We start from the raw sequence: 26393 nt of genomic DNA, 5'->3' as shown, positions 1-26393 counted from the left end.
CAGGAATCACCAGTTAAGTAAAACATGGCAAACTGACAGTGGGGTCAGTTCTGGGGACTTCCATCAGAGGCACAGCAGCGCCGCCCTACAGGAGATTAACGTGTCACATGAAGTGTCTTGCAATTTCGCTGCAGACCGTTGGTTTTAAAAGCAGGCAAATTATTCTGCGCGTAACCGGACTAAAGAAATAAATAATGGAACAAATCAGTTAATAAGTTCAATAAAACGATAAAGGGAAGGAGCAGATTAGCTTCATCAAAAATTCCATTAGGAAATTGTTAGCAATAGCAATCAGTCATACAGGGCGATTCGGCACTAAAATAGATCCATGCAAGAGCTTTTTATAACCTCCCGGTGCAGAGTGAGTCTTGGGTCTTACGGCCCCATCACGCCCTGCCAACATTAATGCCTATTTCACGAACGGCAGCCTGAAATCTGTGAGGATCCGATATTTCATGTCGTTTTGAGGTTACCGCAGGCAACAGAGGAGGGGCCCTTGATGCGGAAAGGGCCAGAAGAAGGGACAGTGAGTGATGAAAAGGTTTGGCGTGCTAGCTTTGCCAATGGCACTGATTTGCAGGCCGGTCATCAAGGGCGGGAACGTGCTGGGGTAATATTTAAACAGACATTGAGAACCCATGCATCCATCCATCCATCCATTTTCCAAACCGCTTATCCTTCTGGGTCATGGGGGGTCCGGAGCCTATCGCCGAAGCTACGAGCACAAGGCGGGAAACAACCCAGGACGGGGGGCCAGCCCATCGCAGGGCGCACTCACGCACCAGTCACTCACACATGCACTCACATTGAGAACCAAATCCTGGTAAATAAATGATGGTAAGTATGAAGCCTCAGAGTAGAAGCTCACTTAGGTATCAGAGTGGCTTTGTTTGGAATGTGTCCCAGCTCTTGTCACACAGAGAATCATGGAGACAGGCAACTCGCCCACAGAATGGAGTCAGACTCTCTCAAGTTGAGAGAAACATTCAAATTTATGGCATTTCTTTAGTATTTGGAGCGGCCCTGAATTTGAAACAAAGTCACCTCCCTCACCTTCTCTCTCTCTCTCTCTCGCTCTCCCGGGGACCTCTATTTGGTTTGCTTATCGCAGGAAATCAGACGGGTGTTTTGGCGCCCCTCTAAACACCCTTTCTTCACAGTGGATGCAATTATCAACCTTCTCCCACACTTCCAGTGAAAAACATGTGGCAAAACCAAGGGACTTTAATTTCTTTTTTTTCCTAAGCGCCAGGTTTGTAGCTATTAACGAACGATGACAGTAGAACCAAGATGGCGGAAGTGCCACCATCCAGATGGAGAAGCTCATAGCTGGGAGAGCATCCCGGGGCTAGTGGGAAACATGGAAAAAGAGCCAAGATGGTGGGAGGGACACATCAGCCGTAATACCCAGATGGAGAGGCTTGGGTAGGGAGTGTGTTCGTATTGACTGGAGCCAAAGCTGGTGGGAAGAGGTCATCTGCAGTACCCAAAATGAGGCATCCAACCCTCTCACATCCTCTTGGCTTTCGGGATGGGAACTTAGAGTGAGAGGCATAAAATTGTCCGTTATATCGAGAACGCAAGTCAAAACAGTGTGTTTCTGGAATCTGTATCAGACTACTTTCACTGTCACCTTAAATCGAGCTTTAAATCAAAAAGTTTTACTATGAACTTCAAGGATAAATCCCAGGGAGTTTTGATTTCCTCTGTTACCTCTGCCTGTTTTCTCCCCAGTTTAACCCCCCCACTGGGTGACACTGTCCACCCCTTTCATGCTTTGCTATCGATATCTCCTTCATTTTAACCCAAGAAGTTGCAGAATCACCCAGTAAATTTACACCCAGCCAGAAGATTAGGGGCCCTCAGTGTTGCGATCGCATCTGTAACTTTCCAGCAGCCCCCCCCCCCCACCCCCAGCAGCCTTTAATGGGACAGGGAGCGAGGCCATGTGGGGAAAGTGTCATTCCAAAACCAGCATTATCCCCTTCACCACAGTAGGGAACTGCGATTCGATTTGCTTTTCCAGGTCTTCTGTGGGCCGTCGTGAAAGGATTTTACGGTCCCGCCACTCGGGTTTTTGGTACTGTGACTAGCTGATTCACTTGACCACCCACGTAGTTTGGCAGGCAGGTGGGAAAACCTTGTGTGTGTGTGTGTGTGTGAGTGAGTGTGAGTGAGTGTAAGAGAGTGGGTATACTTTACCTTATGGGAACACAATGTCCCCACAACGTGATCAGTGTTTCCCCTAGGTTTACAGCTTTGGAGGGGGGGGCAGACAGACAACGACAGGATTCATGGTGTTTATGTGATTCTTTTAATGGCAGCAGTCAGTATAACAGCTGAACTAAACATCAGAATATTTCTTTTTATGACAATTATCCACAAAGTGTGCCGCTTTTGCCGCAGGTATTGTTGTCTGCTTTTCAGGTGGTTGACGTGCGCTCTCTGTCCGCTGGTTGGAGTCTGCTCACCTGTGTGTGCGCATGTGTCTGTGCACGAGCATGTGTCTGTGCGCACGCATCGGGGCAGAACTCCGCCATGCGCGATACAGAGAGCAGAGGGGAATTGTAAACGGGCGACCGTGTAGAGAGAAAAATGACAAGCTGTTGTGTAAATAAGATAAATATCATAAGGCTATTTAGTTTATTTAATAAATGGACAATGTATAGACCTGTTCTATAGGAAAGGTAACCTTAAATGACTTCTGTTGTGATATGGCGCTAAATAGAAAATAAAATTAAATTAACTTGACCTTCAAAGGGGGGCGGGAGGTGCCATTGGGGGGGGGGGCTAATATAATGATAGGGGCAACACTGGTGATGAATACTCGTTTTAATAATCTGTGACTGCACTGAAAAAAACTAAAAATACAAAACTCTTGTATTTTGCTTGGTTACTTGTGGTTATGGTTAGGGCTGGGTAGGGGTTAAGGTTTTCATAATTAGCGTTAGCATTTTTCTCATAGAAATGAATGAGCGGACCCCGAAAGACATGTTTATCCAACATGTGTGTGAGTGTGTGGTGAACCCCCTACTGACGGGCTGGGAGACACCCCCAAAATCGGCTTCTCCATGTCTCAGACTGGAATATCGATTCCTGTCGGCAATTAAAGTAGGAAGTGTAACGAGGCACCACTGGGAAATGCGGAACTATAATTGGATCAGTGGGACTGTGTAGGGGGGCGCGGGGGGGGATTCGGGCTACATTTGCACGGAGGTTGGACTCGCAGTACGGTTTCTGTCCGTCGGTGGAATTACAGCAACCCCTTAGGAAGCCAGCCAGCTGAGCATCTACACACAATGGGGGAGGGGGGGGGCGCTCTTTACTTTTAGTGTTTCGCCTCGTTTAATGCAAGGGCAGAAAGTGGTGGGGGGGGGGGGGAGAATGGGTCTGTCGAAATGGTGAAAACAAAACAATTTCCTAAGACAAATGGAAAGACTCCATTTCAGGGAGGACGAGAAAATAAGAATTGGGGGAGAGAAAATTGACAAGAAACTATGAGATCCCCTTACTCAGCCTCCTGAGACTAAGCATGCTCCCCCTGCCCCCCCCTCCGGAACTTTCTCAAGAAACTAAAGTTCAGCAGTTCAGGTGTACTGTTACTGTTCATTAGGCCATGCTGTGTTTGTGTTCCTTTCTGCGAAGATCAATCAACAAGGATTTGTTACATTTGCATGTAAAAAAGATCTTTGCCAGTCAGTCAGCTTGACGATTTCATTCCATTTATATGTTTTCTTCCACAGGGACAGGGAGCAAAAGGGCAGAGGTCACTGGCGGACCTTACCTTACGGATACGCAAATGCTGTACAGCAGGGGTGGATATGAGGGTGGGGCCGTAGAGGCATCAGCCTGAGCTGAAAGCTGATTGGCCCCCTCCCCTGTCACTCACCAATTCAGAACATAATGCCAATATAATGATAATGTAGGCCTCTCCATTTGAATTATGGCCCCTATCAGGTCTCCGCCCCACCTTTAAAAATCCAAGAATCGAGTGCATTAGCCAGGCTAATGAAAACTACCGTGACTGTCAGCAGCTCACGCAAACCCCATTCCGTTTTGAATTCTGCCGTCATGCTTGGGATACCCTTACCGAAAAACTGCCCAACGCCGGCTCCATTGCGAAATGTATAAATAAATAAACGACAGGCCAGGCTTTCAGGGAAGTATAATAAACGGGCCGGTTTCATGTAAGCCAGGTCCGCAGTTCCACTGAGGGTGACGGAGTGGCTCGGAGCGCTATTTCCCACAATGCAAAGGAGGCACCAGGGGTGTCTATTCAGCAGGCCCACCTGCAGAGGCCTAGATCTTTCTGGCTCTTTCACACAATGGCCCAAGAATACGGAGTGCGAGCCACCATCGACCTCTCTCTTTGTCTCCTGGGGGGGGAGGGGGTTGCTCTCCCCCGGCGTTTCAGGGTGCAGGAGGGGGGTACTGGGAGGTCTCTTCAGGGTAGAACCTCACTGTGTGTTTCCATTATCTTATAAAAGGGCTTTTTATACTACTGCAAGACAAAGGTTTTCCCTTTGAATCCAGACAGGACACCCGTCCCATGTGATTGATGAGTTGTCTCCCTCTCTCTGTCTCTCTCATCCTCTCTATCTCTCTGTCTCCCTCTTTCTCTCTCCGTCTGCCTCCCTCTTTCTTTCTATCCCTTTCTCTATGACTCTCTCTCTCTCTCTCTCTCTCTCTCTGCCTGTCTCTTTCTCCTTTTTCTCTCTGTGTGTCTCCTTCTCTCTCCCTCTTTTCTCTCTGCCGGTCACCATCTCTTACCATTTTTCTCTGTCTCCCTCTCTCCTTCTTTTTCTTTCTCCCTGCCTGTCTCCCTCTCTCCTTCTTTTTCTCTCTACCTACCTGTCTCCCTCTCTCCCACTTTCTCTCTCCCTGGCTGTCTCCCTCTCTCCTTCTTTTTCTCTCTACCTACCTGTCTCCCTCTCTCCCACTTTCTCTCTCCCTGTCTCCTTCTTTTTCTCTCTCCCTGCCTGTCTCCCTCTCTCCCACTTTCTCTCTCCCTACCTGTCTCCCTCTCTCCTTCTTTTTCTCTCTCCCTGCCTGCCTCCCTCTCTCCCACTTTCTCTCTCCCTGCCTGTCTCCCTCTCTCCCACTTTCTCTCTCCCTACCTGTCTCCCTCTCTCCCACTTTCTCTCTCCCTGCCTGTCTCCCTCTCTCCCACTTTCTCTCTCCCTACCTGTCTCCCTCTCTCCTTATTTTTCTCTCTTCCTGCCTCCCTCTCTCCTTCTTTTTCTCTCTCCCTGCCTGTCTCCCTCTCTCCCACTTTCTCTCTCCCTGCCTGTCTCCCTCTCTCCCACTTTCTCTCTCCCTGCCTGTCTCCCTCTCTCCCACTTTCTCTCTCCCTACCTGTCTCCCTCTCTCCCACTTTCTCTCTCCCTGCCTGTCTCCCTCTCTCCCACTTTCTCTCTCCCTGCCTGTCTCCCTCTCTCCCACTTTCTCTCTCCCTGCCTGTCTCCCTCTCTCTCACTTTCTCTCTCCCTGCCTGTCTCCCTCTCTCCTTATTTTTCTCTCTACCTACCTGTCTCCCTCTCTCTCACTTTCTCTCTCCCTGCCTGTCTCCCTCTCTCTCCCTCTTATCTCTCTGTCTCTCCCTCTCTCACCTTTCTTTCTCCGCGTGCCTTTCTCCCGCTTTTTCTCTCTTACTGCCCGTCTCTCTCTCGCCCTCACTTTTCTCTCTGCCTGGCAGCAGGAAGACCCAGAGCTACCAAAACATGATGCAATCAGAAATAAGAAATAAAAATGGCTGAACATGAAAGATAAAAACATCAGGCGGGGTGAGGAGAGAGGAATGGGGGCAGCCCACCCAGCCCTCCTTTCTCCACCTCCTGCTCGCTCCCCATTTCCATAACACCCATTCTCAGCACACCAGAGTCATGTGAATGCCAAAAGAAGCTAACGGTCATGTCCACACTGTGGATGAACTCAAAAGCTCTCGCCTTTCTCAGAAGCTACTGTAAGAACCATGTGACTGAGTTGTCGGACTCATTTCGTATCCTACTCTCACATCAAAGCCACGTGCGTGACCCTTAGCCGTTAGCATTAGCGATGCGGGAAAGCTGAACATCTCGTTTCTTTTTCGTTTTTTTTCCCCATCCCTGCAGCGTACGGTAAACGGCGTCACCCATTTACCTCAGCCTGCAGCACTGAGTAGGGTTAAGACATCAATTTCGTGGAGAGAAATCCCATTTTTTGAGCTGGGCCACATTGGGAACAGTGCCAACGTGATTCCCAGTGGTCCCTAGGAAAGGTGCTGGCAGGAGTTAGCATTGTAGTTAGAGTTAGCATTGTAGCTGGAGCAAGCCCCGAGAAACGTCAAGCTTAATTACACTACAGTGGCCTCTTAAGTGATTGCGGAGATCTGACAGGGCGAAATGACTTATGTATTACAAATAAAGAAGTTTTTAAAAAGGAGAGGGAAGGGTCTTTGTTCATCGCTAATTTATAGCGCTCCGTACTCCACATCAGAAGCATCAAAATGAAATTACTACTCAACGGGACATATTTCAAAAGTTCAAGAGTGGCACGCAACTCGATCTGTGAAAGTGCAATACGGAGAATGACGTGACCCGTGTGTGATGCTCTGGGTTTCAGGATAGCGGCGCCCAGCCTTGACGTCCTTCTGAGTCTGTCTCCCCCCCCCCCCCCCCCCCGAACCTGGCTGCACTGCCCAGTGGCTCTCTAATCTCCAATTACACTGCCAGCCCTCTTCCGATGAGGAACATGGGGGCAGATCTGATGGGGAGGACTGATGCAGAAGAGAGGACGGCCACAGTTACCATAGCATACCGTACCATGCAAGGCGATACATTAGCATAGCATAGCATACCGTACCATGCAAGGCGATACATTAGCATAGCATAGCATAGCATAACGTACCATGCAAGGCGATACATTAGCATAGCATAGCATAGCATACCGTACCATGCAAGGCGATACATTAGCATAGCATAGCATAGCATAACGTACCATGCAAGGCGATACATTAGCATAGCATAGCATAGCATACCGTACCATGCAAGGCGATACATTAGCATAGCATAGCATAGCATAACGTACCATGCAAGGCGATACATTAGCATAGCATAGCATACCGTACCATGCAAGGCGATACATTAGCATAGCATAGCATAGCATACCGTACCATGCAAGGCGATACATTAGCATAGCATAGCATAGCATACCGTACCATGCAAGGCGATACATTAGCATAGCATAGCATACCGTACCATGCAAGGCGATACATTAGCATACCGTAGCATACCGTACTATGCAAGGCGATACATTAGCATAGCATAGCATAGCATACCGTACCATGTATGGCGATACATTAACATAGCATAGCATAGCATACCGTAACATACCATATATTTCTAGAAATTTTTTTGAAACAGAATGTCATCGTAAAAATCTTTGTAGACGTTGGTCTCAGTGTTCCTCCTGGGAACCACCAACTAGCGACTGATATTGGATCAGAAATAAGCACAATATTGGATCAGAAATAAGCACCATTAGCGCATATTAGCTCCCCCTTATTGGTGCCAGACACGAGTGTGCACACGCCTAATAACCATCATACGGTCAACAAAACATCAACAAAATAAAAACTAAACTTTGTTTATAAATCCAAGGCTCAGTATCCTCTGTTCATTATCGGTTTAAAGGCCGCTACCCATCACAGTTCGAAAGCAGAGATTTTTATTTCTTTCTCATCCATTATATGTCACTAATCAGAAGCGGCTAAAACCGGGGATTGAAACGTCACTGCCCAAGGCAGACCGGTTCGTAACGTAATCCATCAGCATCCACACACCCCAACGGAACACCACCGCTCCAGTCCGGTAAGCGATCCGGATCAGAATGCTAACATTACAGAAGATATGCAACCGAAAGTAATCTGACCGTAAATCCCATTAAATAAAATGGAGAAAAACTATGGGAATGTTCGACATCGGCAGCGCAGATGAATGGCGTCGTTAACGGTTAACTCAAGCCGCGCTCTTGGTCGCGACTTGCCAGCCTGCATCAGCGATGCTGGCGCTCACTGTCACCGGAGCGAATTATCCTGGGATTGCGAGTCGTTGGTAAAGCCGGCACATGGCATCGCAGGCGGTAATCCTTCCCAATTAACCCCATCAGCGCAATCGGAGCGAAGGACGGAATGATCCGCGCCTTGATTACGCGCGGCTGATTGTCTTATTGCGACGTCGTTCTTCAAATCAAAACGGGCCCCTGACTTCTGGAATTTAAACAATGTTCTGAATGGGATATCACAGCAATGTTTCCTAATAGAGATTCATGTGCGCATAAATATCAATAATGAACACAGACGTGCTGCTTTGAAATGGAAAGAGGTTCATTGTTAAAAGACACATGGCCACTTTGTGAGGGGGGGGGGGGTGACTCTGTTGGCCCAACCCATTAGGTGATACAGGCAGCCGTCCATGCAGTGCCAGAGCTGGAACAAATCTGACGGCTGCGCTCAAGATTTCGGGCGTGGAAACTGATCATGCAGGATGATCCCATATTATGATCCCCCTCGTGATGCCAATCCTACAGCAACTTAGCAAGCTGATTTTCACTTTGTCTAAGACAGGAGGCGCTGGTGGGGAAGTTTGCCTAGGAAGCTATTTGGGCTTCAACCGGTACTGGAGGGGAGGGCGCTGTCTGTATACATATGCAGCAAGTCAGGTGATTATAAGGGCTTGCATTCCTTATCCCCCCCCCCGCCAGTAAACGTGCCAAATCTCTGATGGCCTTCCCAGCCTACACGGACACCGTGTGTGTGGACAGTCAGGGACTAAATAGTCCACATCAGTCTGCTTTCTGTCATTTTATGCCAAACAGCTCTCAGCACGTGATTAATTTATTCTAATTACCAAAGTGGATATTATCAATGGAGCAATGCTTGTCTGAATGGGAAGGGTACAAAAGAATGGCCCATCCTGCTCTCCTCTATATACATCACACCTACACCCATTCTATACATCACACCTACACCCATTCTCACTCTACATTGGCATCCATTCATCTGCACTATGCATATGGTCATTCCGCTTTGTCCTGCACTATGTCCTATTTATGTTCCTTTGCTGCATGTAACTGAGTTTCCCCCTGGGATGTTAGAGAATTTCCACACCTGGCACTTCCCTCTCCTAGATTACGGAAGGCTGTAGTTGTGACCAAATTATACTGAATAATGATGACTGATGGATGGATGGATGCAGTCTCACTGCACCGACCAATCGGGTCAAAGTGAGATGCTCAGGTTTTTTTTTTTTTTTGCATTTTTATATCTCATTTGTCTCTGTTTTTGAATTTGGCAACGCATTTGCCAAAGACCCTTGAAGTGGAAAATGAGCCTTACAGGTTACTGTAGCCAGGGGGTGCACAGCAGGTCACTGAGCTCGAACTTCATCAACGAGCAAGAGGCGTCGCTCAGCTACTGTCAACATACAATGTTAGGGGGTGACTGTTTGCTAAGTTACAGTTTTTGAAAGTAAAGACTGTGTACCGTCAGTCAACGCAATAACAAGCAGGGGTGCTTTTATTCTTTTCTTTTTATCAGCAGCAACGCATCCTGAAGGCTAGCATGAAAGAAGCGGCCACATTGAAACAGAAAGAAGATGGCTGCCTGTCAAGGGGCATCTAGCAAGAAATCGCAGAGAAAACAGCTGCCCTTTCAGCTGGAAGGTACTGACTTTTATTCAAACGAGTGACCTTTCATTTTCCAGCTATTTTTGTAATTTAAAAGAAATCAAAAACAGAAGATGGAATGTGAGAGTCTTGGACCACCAAATGGTGATCCATTGTCAACAACTAGAGTAAGAATTCTGAATATATTAGTACTAGGTACTGAAGCAATATTATGAGTGACGTATGAGGCATAAGACCACTGGATCTTGCTTTTTTCATGTTCCTGCTATCCAGCAAATTCATTCCACGGCTTCCTTCCTCCTTGAACGTTCCTTTAGCCATTTGCTGAAGCACTGAGCATACAAAGCAGGTCCAGACAGCATAAGCTCTTAGGCAATATGGTACAAGCCAAGCTCTTAATCCTGAAATCCCAAATGGGATTTTCCCAATGACTTTCAAACTTTTTTTTTGAACATTGAACATAACATGTTACCTTGATGATGACCTCAAATGGCAACAGGATGCAATTAAATAAAATCCAGATTTAATAAGTGGTCCCTGGCAAGCTGTAAGATGCCTGATAGACTGGCACACCCAAGGTACACACAGCAGAGAGGACCGGGACCCCAGACTGATGTGTGCGTAACCAAGGGGGACCGAGGATGCCCTGAGTTGTCATGGATACCAAGCCCAATGGACTACCAAGGCAAAGTAAGACAAAGTAAAACAGAGTAAGGGGGCAGCCCATCGCAGGGCACACTCACACACCATTCACTCACACATGCACTCCTATGGGCAATTTAGCAAGTACAATTAGCCTCAGCATGTTTTTGGACTGTGGGGGGAAACCGGAGTACCTGGAGGAAACCCCACGACGACATGGGGATAACATGCAAACTCCACACACACGTGACCCAGGCAGGGATGGATTACGGACCGGGCCAGCGGGGCCGCTGCCCAGGGGCCCTTGGGGTGCAGGGGGCCCATGGAGCCCCTAGCCCAAAACAATTTGCAACGCTTATCAACAATGTATTTTTGTTTGTCTATTTTAGAGGGCCTACATTCTTTGATCCTCTGCCTACAAGGACCCCTGACCCTATAGGGAGGGCGTTTGGCTGCCAAGGGCTCTTGAATTGTGGTGGTGGTGGTGGTGGTGGTGGTGGTGGTGGGGGGGCCCTCGCGAACGTTTTGCCCAGGGGCCCACACAACCCATAATCCGTCCCTGGACCCAGGCGGAGACTCAAACCCATGTCCCACAGGTGTGAGGCAACAGTGCTAACCACTGCACCACCATGCCGTCCCGAAAATGAATATGACACAAAAAGCATGATCAGCCAGTCTCTGAAACAATTATGAGTAAAGGCCTTCCTCAGGAGCCCAATGGTAAAATCACCCCTTTACTTTTCAATCACAGGTTCAGGATTCTAACCTGCTGAACCCCACACTAGAAGCTACAAATCCAGACCAAGATTTAGTTTTTACCAACTAGGTGAGTGACTGTGACTCTTAATACTGACATAGTTAGTAGAAACAAAATTTTGGTCTGGATTTGTAGCTTTTGGACCTGAAATGTCCATCAGTTGGATGTGGGGGCGGTGTGGCGTTCAGCAGGTTAGAATCCTGGACTTGTGACCTAGCCAAATAATTTTAGATATGCATTTGTCCAGCTTTGAATGACACGTGTCCGAAGAGGTCACATGACCTCTCGAGGGGTCACATGATCTCTTAAAGGTGCACAGACAGACTGTCTCAGAAAATACCCCCCTCCCCCCCTTCCTTCAACCCTCCAAGCCATTAGACCATAGGCACAGATCCCACTGAGTCGGTGCCAACTTTAGTGCCAGTGGATATAAGACAACAAATAAACTGCATAAAGAACAGCTGGGGGCAGTTCATTCTGCTTGCTCTGCATTGTGCTGGGCCCCACTGCGCCAGCGCCCTTCAGTCGGGCTTCAACATCTCTGTTCTAACAGGGAACGTCATCAGCAGAGCCGCTAATGAGCAAATGCGCAGCGGCTCCCATTGGAACTCAATGCCAGTGGGTTTTCGAAATCAACAGGAACTCTGCAGGACGTGAGTTTCTGAAATAGTCTTTGTTTCCATAACTATATATTTGATATTTCATATCTCGCGTGGCCAGTACCCAGTGGAGGCTCACTGCAACCACATGGATGTATGGATGGTACGGATGGTCTTAGACACCATGCAGTCTTAATTAAACATGTAGTTGAGCTTGCTAGGGCAAATCCCACTACACCTGGCTGTCAGGTCAAATTGAGATGCTCAGTTTATTTTGACAGTTTGCATATTTAAAATGAGCTTTTGTCCTTTTTTGTATTTGGAGATTTGGGCAACATTAAGTACCCTTGAAGGGACAGTGCCCTTCCAAAGGTCACATCCCCGCGAGTTCTAATCCAGTGAAGTGTTGCATTACTCTAAGTCAGATGTTTGGCATCAGCATCACTGCAGAGAGAAACCTATGTTCACAGACATCATCTTATCGCCTTAGCCTACAAGGCATTCTGGTGAAAACCTCAGATTCCCGGCCTCGCAAACCTTTCTGCCACCTGCTATCCTGTCATGGCGTGCCGCGCTTTTGCGGAAAGCGGTCGATACGGCACACACAGAGTCCTGGCACTCCTCAACCCACTCGGCGGGAGACTCGCGCAGTGCACCAGGGACTCGGCTAATGCGAGTCGATGTCGCGTAATCGCTTATTTAAGAAGAACAGCGCCTGTCGATCAGAGCTGGCTAGGCCATAAAGCGCCAGGATGCGGATCGATGGAGCCAGCCAGTGCTGCGGGTTCTGAGAAAAGCCGAACTTCGACATCCCGGCGGTCAGCAAATTCATCCCAGGCAGACTGAAAGGTGGCTACACTGGGTTCTGGGGATAACAGTACAGGGTTCTGCCGGCTATGGAAAATCACAGCTTGATGGAGCAATGTGTAAATATTCCTCTGGGAGTAATGCGTAAATATTCCTTTGGGGGGATGTGTAAATATTCCTCTGGTATTCATGTGTGAATATCCCTCTGGGGGATGTGCAAATAATCCTATGGGGGATGTGTAAATAATCCTCTGGGAGTATTGTCTAAATTCTACTAGGAATAATGTGTAAATATGACTCTGGGAATAATGTGTAAACACTACTCTGTGACCCTTCACTTGTACAGCATAGCACAGAGTGTAAATTAGAGAGAAACTAAAGACCTTTCCTTGTTTGTGGTTACAATAACATGTGCAAAAAGTATGAGGAATAAGCTTTGGTGCAGGGGGTGGCAAAGTGTACACAATTTAAACATACTCTCAAAACAAAAAAACACAAGACAATAAACATAATAAAAATATTAAAATGATAAAAGAAACAATAAATTGTTTTTAACTGACAAACATGTAGATGTATAATTCTATCCATCCATCCATCCATCCATTCAGTTACAGTCGTTCTGATTGTTTTATACTAATGCACTTGCTGAATACACCATATCTAAATAAAAGTTTCAGATTATTCCAAAGGTTTTGACCTTTCTGCAGGAAACATTTTTTATCCCAGTGAGAATCAAAGGAGTTGCTGGAGCTTATTGCAGGTAACATGGAGTACAAGGAAGTGGAACAGCCTGGACGCAGTGCTCTGTGAAAATGCTCAGGCTAATCTCAATCGTAATCGAAATACAAAATAAGAGAGACAACCTGTCAGTTCACCCTCTACATTTGACGCAACCAATTGACACGCTTTCAAAATTAGCTGGATGCAGGCGAAAATTTCCGCACCTCATGTCAAGTCATTCACACTCATATATCCAAGTCATACATCATGAAACAACAAAATATATATCCTGGCCCGTTTTGATGAGAAATTTGCATGTGTGTGTTGTGCGTGTGTTTTCTCTTCTACTTTCTCGAAATCTCCTGTTTTGCAATCCTAACGGAACAGAAGCCAAGTCTTCCTTGGCATTTTACGGACATCACCTTGACATGCTGGAATCACATTCTGGCCTAATGGGACGATGCGAGCGATTCAGCCTTTGCCTCGTTCTGCAAGGCGTCTTATTGAACAGTGTTGCCCTGCAGAGAGCTCATTTGTACATCACGCCAGTCACGGTCAAAATAAGCAAGACCGCTGCTAAACGGGCTCATTCATACAAATCAGGTGAATAAGGAAATGATTTACCTCACCTTTAATGCAGAAAGTGAGGAGTGCAGTGTTTATGAAGGGGAGGGGGTGATGTAACTCATCAGTTGCCATGGTAAGTCAGAGTGCACAGCATAACCCATGAGATGCACAAAACACCGCAAGAACTGCCTTACACTGCAGCTTACTGTATACACCCACGGGTGCAGTAGGGGAATTGCAAACCTTGTAGATTCAGGGGGGGGGAAGCACTATACAGGGGCCCTTGAAACAGGTAAAATTATAACTAGAATATCACGGCTAAATTACTAACACAAATTGCAGGGATTTGGCAGGTTTGAGTAGACGCTTAAGGTCTCCCGTTTTTCAGATTGCAAGGGACAAGGTGAAATTCTGTCGGGGGGCAGAATTCCTAGCTCCACCTATCCATACACCCTCCATTCTTCCTGAGTGGTGCAGTGGGCTAAACCTGTGAGCCTGTGATCAAAAGGTTGTTGGTTTGAACCCCAGCTTTGGCTGAATAGTCCCAAGTCTGTGGGTAAGAACTACTGTAAGCTATTAACATGTCCATTTCTAAACTGAGAGAATGCTCCGTCACTCTCACTGCGCATCACGAGCCACACCAATGTTTTACATTTCTATATATTTATGCATTCATTATTGTGTCTAACTTCTCATATTCTATGTAAAAAATCCCATTTTTCCCATAGCTACATATGAGGTTGTCAGGATGTGCGATTGTGTGTTCGTCCAAACTCTTCTCAGACATTTTCTAAAAAGAAAAATCAGTGGGAAGTGTGTGATCATCGGAAGGTCGTTGGTTCAAATCCCAGAGTCGGCAGGGTGGTATCACAGTTGGGCCCCTGAGTAAGGCCCTTAACCTTAGCTGCTTCGGAGACTGTCTGACTCTGCTTTCTCAATTGTTCATCACTTTGTATAGAAGCGCCTGATGATTTACGAACATAAATATAGAAAAAAACAATAAGGTTCCATAGCACTACGTGCTTTGGACCCTTAATAATTCATGCTAATTTGTCATCTGAATAGTCACAGTCACATTAATCGTATTACCGTGTGGATTAAAATGAATGGGAGACATAGATATAGGGGATGTAAGAATACATAAAGAAAATACGCAAAACACAACAAGGTCCTCTGCACTATTTAGCCCCCGATGAACAGTCTTGACCTTGCAGATGATCTGGAATTCACTCATCCCAGTAAGGTCAGTGCTCTGCATTCAAACTCCATTCTTAACACTTCTGGCAGTGGAGCCAGAAGTCCGTTGTCTTTGATGGTGTTGAAAAAAAAAACCTCCTTGGGGTCTTGGTTTTGGGCAAATAGAGAATCGATGTTTTACAAGCCGCAGGGCTGAAGGTATTCTTGTTAGACCACAAGTTAGTATCAGCAAGAGGTCTCGTCTCGAGCAGGACTCACAGGCTGGTTTTACACCGCCTAGGAATTCCAGTTTTGTTTGGTAAAAGTCACTAGTCCATTTACAAACTCTGCTTTCTGGTCAATGGATCCCGGGGGTCCTGTTAAATATAGAGCCTCTAATAGATTTTCAGACAGATACGGTATTGATTTTGCCCTGTGAAAAAATACTACAGCACCGAGATAAAAAAATATAACGTTCTGTAAAACAGCACATATAAAAACAAAATGTAGGAATTACTGGACAGGGCTCCCCCAATGCAAGATGGATCTTGTTGTTTAAAAAGTAATAAAAAACAAATGGATAGGACCAAATTTCTCACAATAGTATCTGCACCATCTCAGGTGGGGTAGCGATCCAAGATAATAGTCCTCCGATAGCTACATGTGTCATGTATGTTGACTTAAGCCAAGCAAAAAGAATGCGCTCAGCTTTTCTCCCCCCCCCTCCCCCAGCCAACTGACTCCTCCTCATTCAAGACTTCCACTGCATCTGGTATGTATGACCTAAAATTTGACAAGCAAGCATCCTCCCAGTAGGCCACAGAAGGCATGACATAAAAAACTTCAACCAACCAACTGAAACCAAGTGTCCAGTCTTATGCACAAAACTGTCAACCCTAACCATAGAATTAAGTTAAATTACTAAAGATATTGGCAACCCTAACCATAGCCTGGACCATAATGCCAACCCTAACCCTAATATCACCACAAATTCCAATGCTCTCCCTAATACAAGTGTGACTGATCTCAATTTAGGGAAGCTGATGCTATCCCTAATCCCATGGCCTAAACCTGAAGCTGACCCAATCCCTAAGCCCCCGGCCTAAACCCAAAGCCGACCCAATCCCTAAGGTCCCGCCCTAAACCCAAAGCCGACCCAATCCCTAAGGTCCCGGCCTAAACCCAAAGCCGACCAAATCCCTAAGGTCCCAGCCTAAACCCAAAGCTGACCAAATCCCTAAGCTCCATGCCTAAACCCAAACCCGACCCAATCCCTAAGCCCACGGCCTAAACCCAAAGCCGACCCAATCCCTAAACCCACGGCCTAAACCGGAAGCTTACCCTATCCCTAAGGTCCCGGCCTAAACCCAAACCCGACCCAATCCCTAAGCCCACGGCCTAAACCCAAAGCCGACCCAATCCCTAAACCCACGGCCTAAACCGGAAGCTTACCCTATCCCTAAGGTCCCGGCCTAAACCCAAAGCCGACCCAATCCCTAAGCACACAGCCTAAAGCCTAAGCCAACCCAATCCCTAAGTCCTTGGCCAAACGCTTCCTCTCTTCATCCTCTTGTTAAATCTTGAAGCTATCCAACAGAGCCCTTACTCAACCATTCTGCTCCAAACCAGAAGACCCATTTCAACAAACCCCAACCTTCAAGATGTCACATTTCACTTCATCTATTTTCCACCCAAATGATGCTGCTTTCTCTCCACCAGGGGATGCTGCCCACATCGCCCGTTCCTCATTTACAGAAGTCAAGGTTTAATGAAGCATCCCGCATCGCTCCAACTGGCTGCACCCTGGCTACACCGGGACCTGAATCTGCACATTCTTATTACTTCATCCATCAATTTCACCTCCCCCCCGTGCCCAATCTCAAAAGTTGGCGCAATTTCAGATTGTTCTTGTACTTCCACAAGGACCTAGATGTGCTTCACAAAGATCACAAAGTCATCTTACCTTGCCAACGTACTGTGGGTCAGAACCCATGTACTCCTCTAGGACAAAGAACTGGTTCCACACCCAGCCCCGTTTGACCCGCTGGAATCCGGGTCCGCCATTCCTCCTCAGTCCTCCCGGGCCGCGGGGCCGTTCCTTTCCCAGCCTGCCTTGGGAGGGCGGACGGAGGGGTGACAGGAGACCTTCGTTGACAAGAAACCAGAGCAGCAGGAACAGACAGTTCCTTGTAAGCATTGGCGATCTCGGAACGAGAAGGTCCAGGGTGAACTCAAAAAGGTTCCAGCTGCTCCAAAAGTGGTCCGGCGTGGGCTTGGGGACGAGGCGGTTGGTTGGTGATGAACAGCTTCCAAAGGGCAGAGCTGGATGGACAGATAGATCTTGTCTGCTCTGGTCTCCTCTGTGTCTCATGCAGATTGCCACCAGACTGAAAACACATTAAAAACTAATTAATAAATAATGACAAAATAGAAATCTTCATTACATGCTACACGGCTTATGAGAAAGTTCAGTAGAATAATGAAACAACAATACATAATTCAATTCAATTATATAATATAGTGATATAGTGCCTTTCACAACATAGGCACTGTACACGAGTGTGCTGTGATACATTACTACATCATATAAACAGATTAATACAAATACAGGGTTAAAGAAAGAAAGAAAGAAAGAAAGAAAGAAAGAAAGAAAGAAAGAAAGAAAGAAGAGAATAGGGAGCAGAATGAAAAACTCCCAAGTAGGGAGAGAAAAAAAAACCGAGGTCAACTGGCTGCCCACCCCCCGGGCATGCTATCATTACTGAAAAACAAAGAGCGGACTTGCTTATTAAAAGCAAAGTGTAAACTGTGGTTGGGGTCAAAGCCAAACTCTGTCATTGACTTGGTTCTGCAAGTTGGCCTATGTAACACTCAGAGTTACTGAATGTAGTTTATAAACTTCAGTCAACACGCAGAAGCTGAAGTGAGATCATTCAGGGTTTTGACCTAACACTGTGCTGGTGGTCTTACCCAGAAGCGTATCCGCAATCCAGATAGTGTTAACAGATAATTTCCAGCAGTTAACACTTTTAAAATTCAACACTATTTACCATCTAGTACACATTCAAACAATTATGCAAAATATCCATCTCTTCATTACTAATTTGTTTCACCCTTATTGATGCTGCTGTGTTATACGGAAAAGGGAGAATCCAAGACAGTTCAAAGTAATACCTGAGAGAATACTAATTCAACATAAGCACAGAGAAACTAGTTCCACCTGAATTAAGACTTTCTGTTATCTTGTTATATTTTCAAATGCAAAATCTGAGTCATTTTGTGTCAAACTCAACAAAAGTTCAAACACAATCGTTTTGCAGTCTTACTCTACAAAAAAGCATCTATTAAAAGGGGAACTCCACCAGTACATGTTTTAAGTATGCCTATTGGTAATTACTTATATGAAAACAACTTGTGTACATTTTACTTATTTCAGGGGTGACCAATCTTATCCGCAAAGGGCCGGTGTGTGCAGGTTTTTGGGATAACCTGTAGGTCAGCTGTTCAAACCCAGGTGTGAGGACTCTTCAGCCAATCAGTCCTCTAATCAGTGATCTAATTAGAGAGCTGTAGGAAAAACCGGCATACACACTGGCCCTTTGTGGATAAGATTAACCACCTCTGACTTATTTTCTACATATGTGACCCGTCGCCACGAAATGACTCTTATGGGTGCGACTTAAGATTCATTTCGTGGTGATGGGTGACATATATACACTATATGAATACACTACTGTACGCGAACTGTCTTTGCACTTTGTCTTGTTTGTGACCATATGTTTGTCGGTCTGCGCTCTTTATGCACCATGCCATTGTATGCAAGAGAATTAAGACAAGAATGGACTCTTCTGAAAAGCTCCCATAATGCAATGCTAACATGTGACCACCATGGATGCGTGCCCGGTTCACCACATCACACTGCAGATACTCTGCTATTTTTGGCCCCAGGACATTAATAATTGATGACCTCCTTGTCATTTAACACCTTCACAGAAAATTAAGGGGAGTGATCCAGTAATCGATAGTGACACATTTCAGAGGCTGGTCCTGACAGATAGGACACCTCGCACTTGGCGTAACGCTGCACCTGTACAGATTGCAGCCCATCGATCTGTTATGCTTCTCTTTTTCCTGCAATTATAAAATTAGCATTGTGTTATATATGTGTGTGTGTGTGCGTGTGTGTATACAACTGGAAAAAAATAAGAGATCACACTATATTTTTAAGCAAATCTGTTTTTTTGCCATGATTCTACTGGCAGAAGGCTACGCTGAGCAGCAGATTGCTTCCAGGTTCAAAAATTCGAAGACAGCAGTATTCAAGAACAAGGTTAAGCCAGAGAGACTGGGAATGACCAGAAACCAGCCAGGTAGAAGGTAGAAGCAACACTCTAATGTCAGAGATGACCGTCAACTTATCCGACAGTTTCTCTTGAATCGGAGAATGACATCAAGTGACCTTCAAAGTGAATGGGAAACATTAAGTGCAGGTGTGAAGTGCACTGCTAGGACAGTTCGTATCAGGGTCCTAGAAGCAGGACTGAAGACCCATAAAGCAGGGAAGAAGCACTTCATTAATGAGAAACAGGGAGGAACGAGGCTGCAGTTTGCAAAAAAATATATACGTTATTCACAGACACACACTGAGAAAATTCATAAATTGAGAAATGGTCTCTTAATTTTTTCCAAGCTTAATTTTTGTGTGTGTGTATGTGTGTGTGTGTGTGTGTGTGTGTGTGTGTGTGTGTGTGTGTGTGTGTGTATTTGTAGATAACCAGTTCTTTCATGAAAGAATATTTGCAAATGTACAATATTATTTGTATTTATTAATGGACAAAAGAAGTGAATACATCAACAGGAACATAATGTGTTCTCATTGCTGTATTGAAAATGAGCTGTAAATTTCCCTTAGACATACAAAGGATGAACCACTTCAGGGTTGTAAAACGCTCGTATTACAATAAGTGTTTGCCTTGAGTAGACATTAATTAAAAATGCTCTCATAGAGAATCACGCCGTGGAAAGGTTATGATCAGATAAGTTAACAATGTTAAGTTAGCAAAAGTATGACACAATGTAATACAGCTGATATTTTTTACATTTTAAACAAGAAACTAAGGATTAACAAACACGATCATAATATGTTCTAATCATAATGACTGTAATTTCTCAAAATTGATTACTTGATGGGGAAAAGTTCAGTGCAAAAAAAAAAACAGGTTCATAATATAATGCCATTGGTGCAAGCCAGGTCAGGTGTCACGCCGTCAACCAATAAAAATTCTCCAGCGGGTAGGAGCTGTAGTAATGAGATGGCTTTGAAATCTAGGCCGGGTAGGATTACGTATGCTGTCAATCACTTATTTTGGCGCAGGGGGAGCCATCAAAACACCAAACGAGAAGTGGGATAAAGCAGCTGGTGATTGATGGCACCAACTGAAACCACCCACAGTGTTTTTTGATTAATTGGAAAAAAATATACATATTTTACACAAATATGAAGAGTCATAACTGTCTCTATGTATATGGCGCTTCTAATGTGTATATATATAGACAAATGCAAACACATGGGCACAGATGCAAACACACACACACACCCAATTGTAGCTCTCCATCCATGCAGGGCCCAGGTAGAATATTTAATTTCAATGATGACATGAGTGCTGGTGGCTCTTGACCTTTCACCCTCCAATGTAACAGAAAAGAAGGTCGGATCACCAGAGGAGAGATGGATTTCTGTGATTGCATTATAATGGGTGGGGCGGGGGGGGTAGCTAAATGACATGCTGAGTCTGTAATGATTGAAATTTCCTCAGCAGCTCCCCCCATTAACATGTGAGGTGCTGAAAAAAGCAATTTTCCACCCAAAACACCGATAGAAACAACAGGATGTTTAGGAGAAATTAAAACAAACATCACAAAGGGGCGCTGTGGAGCATTGTAACCTCTCACCTCCCTGCTCCTTTTGGGCACTTCTCCCGTTCTTCTTGTCTATTCAGCTCTCCTATGACCTCTCTGCTTCCCTCCCACGTCCAAAAGCTCATGGTATAAGTGGATTTTTTTGGATTAAATCACCCTTGAGCATCTGCGCCTAGTGGTAGTCCTGCATTCCATGCAGGGCGTCCCCTGTCTCGTACCTTGGGCTTCCTGCGATAGGCTCCGGGTTCATGCCGACCCTGTACAGCAAACGCAGCTCCATGGATGGACCGCAAAACACTGCAACCACACAGCAGAATGCCTGCGTTCTCCAGCTCCGCCACTGGGCTCTCTCTCTGATTGCCCCAAACGATTAATACCGGGCTGGAAAGCAGATTTAATAACCCTAAACTCAATTTGCTCCAAATTAGATTTCATAACTTGTTATTTCAGAAACGAGATATCTCAGCCAAATCGCTCGTAACTCAGCTATTAGGTGGAACGTAAAATAAAATTAAGGGAATGTATTTGGTGAAACAACAGGAAAGTATTTCTTGCAATTAAGCCTTTATATGAAAAGAGCAGGAAAGCCTCTTATGAGCACAGAGGGTGTGGTAAGGGGGTAAAATTATATAGTGCTATAAAATATGAAACAAGAGTTGCATTTTTCTCTGTGGTGTTGGAGAAACAGAGTTGAGTTGCTGCATAATATACTTCATATCTGTTTGTTTGCTTCAGGATTATTTTTCTGGATGACTGCTGCAGTGTAGGGCGAGAAACTATGTGAAATATGAGCCGGTTTGCTATGGTGACCCGGCGTAGCGCCTGTTCATAGAAGGTTTAAGCGAGATGAAGGGAGGCTGGAGAAAGCAAGAAGTGGAACAGAAATTCAGGAATGCAAGAGGAGCAGGTCAAGAGTGTGGCAGCTTCTCCACATGTGACCCCGGGCAGCCAATCAGGCTCCAGCTCACCTCTTGCTGCTCTGCAGCTTTTAAGCGTTTCTCCACATGGACTGAGCTTTTCTGTAATCGGTCGGGTTTTCTATAACCCAAGTCCTCACAGCCGGCACTGCGTTTGGTGTGCGAATAATGACACTGAAGTGGTATCGTTTCACTTTGCAGATGCTAAACGACTCTTAAATGAACAGTTAAGCTGGAACTGAACACCGTTCTTAAAGAAGAAATCCCTCTTAATATCTCTGCATGTCTGCCGAGGAGGTGTTGAGAAATTACCATCTTTCGGAAAGTGCTGTTAGACAGTGATTCAGGGCCAAGACTCACTGACTTTGCAGTGCTATTAAAAAAAAATTGGGAATGGTACCTCTGGATCTTCAAGGTGTTCCTTAAAGACACTCAGGTTTAATGAACTAAAAGGACTTTTTAAGAGATGGCTGCAGGTGCAAAACCCTGTAGGGAAACCACCTGCAAGTTAAAGCAAATACTTTACCTGAATGTCTTCATTTTGTACCCAGGGGCATTATGGGTAAAGTATGGTCCTAGTACACAAATAATTCCGCAGTCAACAACAGATTAATAAATTTTGCTTGATCTTCTCACCACTTTTAGAGAAGGAAGAAAAACTAGCTAGATTGCTCACCATAAACTCATAAAAGCAGGTCATAGGGTCAGCTTTATGTCTACTAACCATGACAGGGATGATACACTAAAAATAAAGCCCCATACTATCTCCCATCATCTTTCTCAGATGAGATTTGCTCCAGTGAAGAATTATGCACCATTTCAGGTAGTAACACTAACTGAACATTAGATGCATCCAGTTGATTTAAAACATGCTGGCGATCACATGACAGCAGTCAGCTGACCCACCTTTCTGATGATAATCTGAGTATTGCCATTTCCTCATAATGCTTTAATAACTATGTCATTCCATTGAATAAATGTAATTACGGGACACGGTGATGACTTTGTCATCCTTGATTTTCTTTTATCCACAAAATGGCTTATGTTAGCTGCGGCAGTGAAATTTAATGGAATTGAAAATCTATATCAAGCCATATTGTTACATAGCTTATGCAGCGATCGGACATGAATCTGTGCGCTGCTGTAGCAGAATTTCCCGTTGATTATCAGTCTGTAAATAAAACTGTCTCCCCGGTGTGAGTTATTGGTCCGTCACGTTCTGACAGGCTTGCGAAAATGACAAAAACTGAAAGAGATAAATTAAATAAAACATCTTGCTGTAGAACTCTCACTTTGATGAAGAATCATGCATCATCACATCTAATAAATAACCTGACGGAGAATAAGTGGCACTCCATTGATTTATATCTGGTAAGAAGCTTTGCGATGGAAGACTAGATTTAAAAAAAAAACATTAAAAGCTTGACATGCTCTGCAGAAAGTCCGGCCTGTGTCCATGAACCAGCCAAGCATTAGGCATAGAACTAGGATCTACCTAGAGACTTTCTTTCTCATAACCTTGGCCAGACTCTGTGTGTCTTATGCAAGATATTACAGCGAACTGACTGTGATAGGCTGATATCTGGTCTTGGGTGGTCTTTGTACCCCATGAGATATGCTCCTGTACTGCATAGAAGAATGGAAAGTTAACTCGAACTATCGATCATCTCCTTATCGTATGACCATGTATAGTGATCATGTGGGGTGTGGTTTATCCATAGCTGAAGTGATTGGTGAGGCATGCATGGGGTGGATCTTTTGGCGAGGACGGCCATCTAGGCTGCCCAAACAATCATCCATGTGTGAAAGTTGATGCAGATTCCACAGCATGGGAAATTCTGGGTAGTGCGGAGCATACGGGGGGCCATGATTCATAAAGGGGCTGGCCTTATCATTAGCCAATGATACATTTGAATCGATGTGTTACAGGGATGGAGAACTCCAGGGACCAATCAGCTGTCAGCTGGTGCCAGTGCCCCTGTGACACCACCCCTGTATATGCCCCGACACCAGAACCTTGTCACTGGAGTCACACGGAGGCAGTGTGGAACGGCAGGCATAATACAAATCGCTTGTGAGACCTGTCAGATACACAGACTACAAGCAGACATCGAGGATCCGGCAGGACACTGTAGAAACAAAAAATAAAATCGAAACAAAAGCCCAGCTGTTTATCTCCGTCAAATCCGCACACGAACACCCATCCCGTCACCCTCTCCTGACTTTTCTCCAGCGGCTTGTCGCCCATAAGACTCATCACTCCGACCCAAAAGGATGAGAGGCGATAACAGCGTGAAATATCGCTCAAGTCCACGCCGTCGAATAGCCCGATGCTGCAAGCCGGCAATCTCAAAGGCGACGTTAGTATCTAAATGACGCAGGGACCAGATCAAACCAGAAACACATCCTGTTAAGTCATTATGGGACAGAACTTAACAAAAGCCAGTGAAACGTCACCGGGGGTCCGGATACTTGATTATATGGTCATTGATTTCTTGGACCATGTCAACAAGGAGAATATGCTATGGGTCCCCCAACCCAGAGCAAGCTAAAGATGTTCCTAATTCTATAGGGTCTAACTTTTCCCTTTTCATAGCATCCTTTGTTCAACAAGTTGGGGGGAAAGTCCTATGACCCCTTAGGGGTGTTACCCAGGAGTGATGAGTCAGAGGGGTGAGCACTTGGACACTCAATATCTCACAGTGATTTACAGGATTTTACATTTGCTATCAGGTCTGTTGGGATTTGTCCTTCTGGGCTCAGATAGTTGGGCGGGGGGGGGGGGCTGGGTGGAATACAAGATTTTGCGATTTTCCCTGCAGATGGCCGATGTTGCCGTTTATGACCCCCCCATCCGCCCCCACTGAAGCTTGAAGACGAGCATGAGTCAGCAGGAAAGATAAACTGGATAAGAGAAGCACCCGCCATGGGAATCTGCCAGGCGTGTGCTGCGAAACAGGCGCGTAAGCAGGGGGGCCGGGAGATCCGTCACCGGGGAGCGTCGCTGAGGAGGCGGCTGTTTTCACTCCACACAAGACAAACTCGCATCTTACGCCTTCGTGACTGTCTGCTTATCCCAGCGTACTCGGCAATTCCCATTGGAGGGAGGAGCCGTGTTTCAGGAGCGACCTGCTACTCCCTCAGAGACCACTAGGGGGAGAGGAACTGGATGATCCACCCTATCCTTCGGGATCAGAAAGCCTTGAGGAAAGTTTGGAACATTTCAGGGATCATCATACCCATACGGCTCCAGGAGTGCAAAATGATTAGAAATGGGCAGATAATTATCCTGCTTTGTTCTTTTAATAAAACTTTACCATCCATCCGAACTGCTTATTTGGTACGAAATCGTGAGGTCATAAGGTCACATGATTTTTACCATATAGCTGTTGCTTTGGATTATGGGAAATTTCCTCTACCTGTGGCAAGAAATGTCTTTCCTCTTTAGAGATTAGGCTTAAACTATTTCCTTTCTCTGCTTCATGTTCCTGAACCAGCGCTGACTATACAAGAGCATTCAGGGGTCACCCTTGCCACACTGCCTCCTTGGTGCTCTCTGCTGGAGGGGTGAAGAGATTTATGAGCTGCAGGACAGGGTAGGGCAGACGGCTGATGTGTCTTTATACGGTTCCTTTAACTCCTCTGCCGAGCGTTTCATCCAGAACAATCCGTGGGGTTGCTCACCAAATCCCTACAGTTTGAGAGTATGTTCCAGAATTTGCCGTTGCTTGCCTTTATTTGGTGTTAACCCTTTACTAGCAACCGCTAAACCCCTTCTGGCTGGTGGGAAGAGGAGCGTTTTGCTTTAATCCGCAGCGTTCCTGCACGCATCAGCAATCCCGAGGCATGATGTTAACTTACCGAAATGGGTACATACATCATGTTCCTCTTAATCACCCAGAGTGTAGCAGAAAGAGGGAGCCTCTCTCGCTAGAACTGAACACACGGAAGGTACTCCACGCTACAAGCAACCCAAGACCCCGCGAGGGAGAATAATAGAGCGAAAACAAAAAGAGCTCAGCAATGCAAAGTCAGGATAAATGACACCCACGCTTGGCCTGCTTTTCCTATGCGCTACGGACATTAGCGGGCTAAATTGTTCTCTCTTGCCAGCTGTCACCAATAAAACATGTTATTTAAAGTGAGAATTTTAATAGAATTAAATATTTTCCTTTAAATCTCGGAAGCAATTAAATGTAATTTTGTGTTTGCGGTTGATTCTGTAATTACCGAGGTCAGACGCAGAGAACTCCATAGATCCGCACTTACAATTTGTTTGGCTACCGAAGGACACTGTGCCTCAAGGGAACTGGAAGGAAAACATGAAAGAAAACAGAGAGTTCCCTCTCTGTGAGGTCAGATGAAAAGCAGGGCAAGGCTAAAAAAAAAAAAAGACAAAAAAGAACGATTTCTATGAATGTATACATTCACTGCTCTGTGCGACGAGGCGTAACGGAACAAACCACTTCAGCGCAGGGGTTTGCGTTTCCCACCGCATTCTGGAGATATTTTCAGAGAGCCCAAACCCACTTTAGCATCAGCGATGGACTCATCCTGTCCAAACAGCACCCTGACCACCTAACCCTACAGCCTCCCTGGAAAATCTTCTGAATCCCTCATTTTACC

The 26393-nt window shown here is 45.6% G+C and overlaps 1 protein-coding gene across 2 annotated transcripts in view; it reads right to left on the bottom strand.

Moving 5' to 3' along the window:
- Window positions 1–26393, bottom strand: part of LOC125740810 (cadherin-12-like) — a 112357-nt gene that overhangs the window by 48820 nt on the left and 37144 nt on the right. For both annotated transcript variants that reach the window (XM_049012466.1, XM_049012465.1), the window contains one exon: window positions 16895–17318. In XM_049012466.1, the coding sequence (XP_048868423.1) occupies window positions 16895–17302 (408 nt within the window). In that variant the 5' untranslated portion in view covers window positions 17303–17318. The remainder of the gene's footprint in view (window positions 1–16894; window positions 17319–26393) is intronic.

This window comes from Brienomyrus brachyistius, chromosome 4, assembly GCF_023856365.1.
Source record: "Brienomyrus brachyistius isolate T26 chromosome 4, BBRACH_0.4, whole genome shotgun sequence".
In the NCBI taxonomy this organism is placed as follows: domain Eukaryota; kingdom Metazoa; phylum Chordata; class Actinopteri; order Osteoglossiformes; family Mormyridae; genus Brienomyrus; species Brienomyrus brachyistius.
Note: the sequence above shows the minus strand (reverse complement) of the source record. Positions and strands in the feature narration are given on the sequence as shown.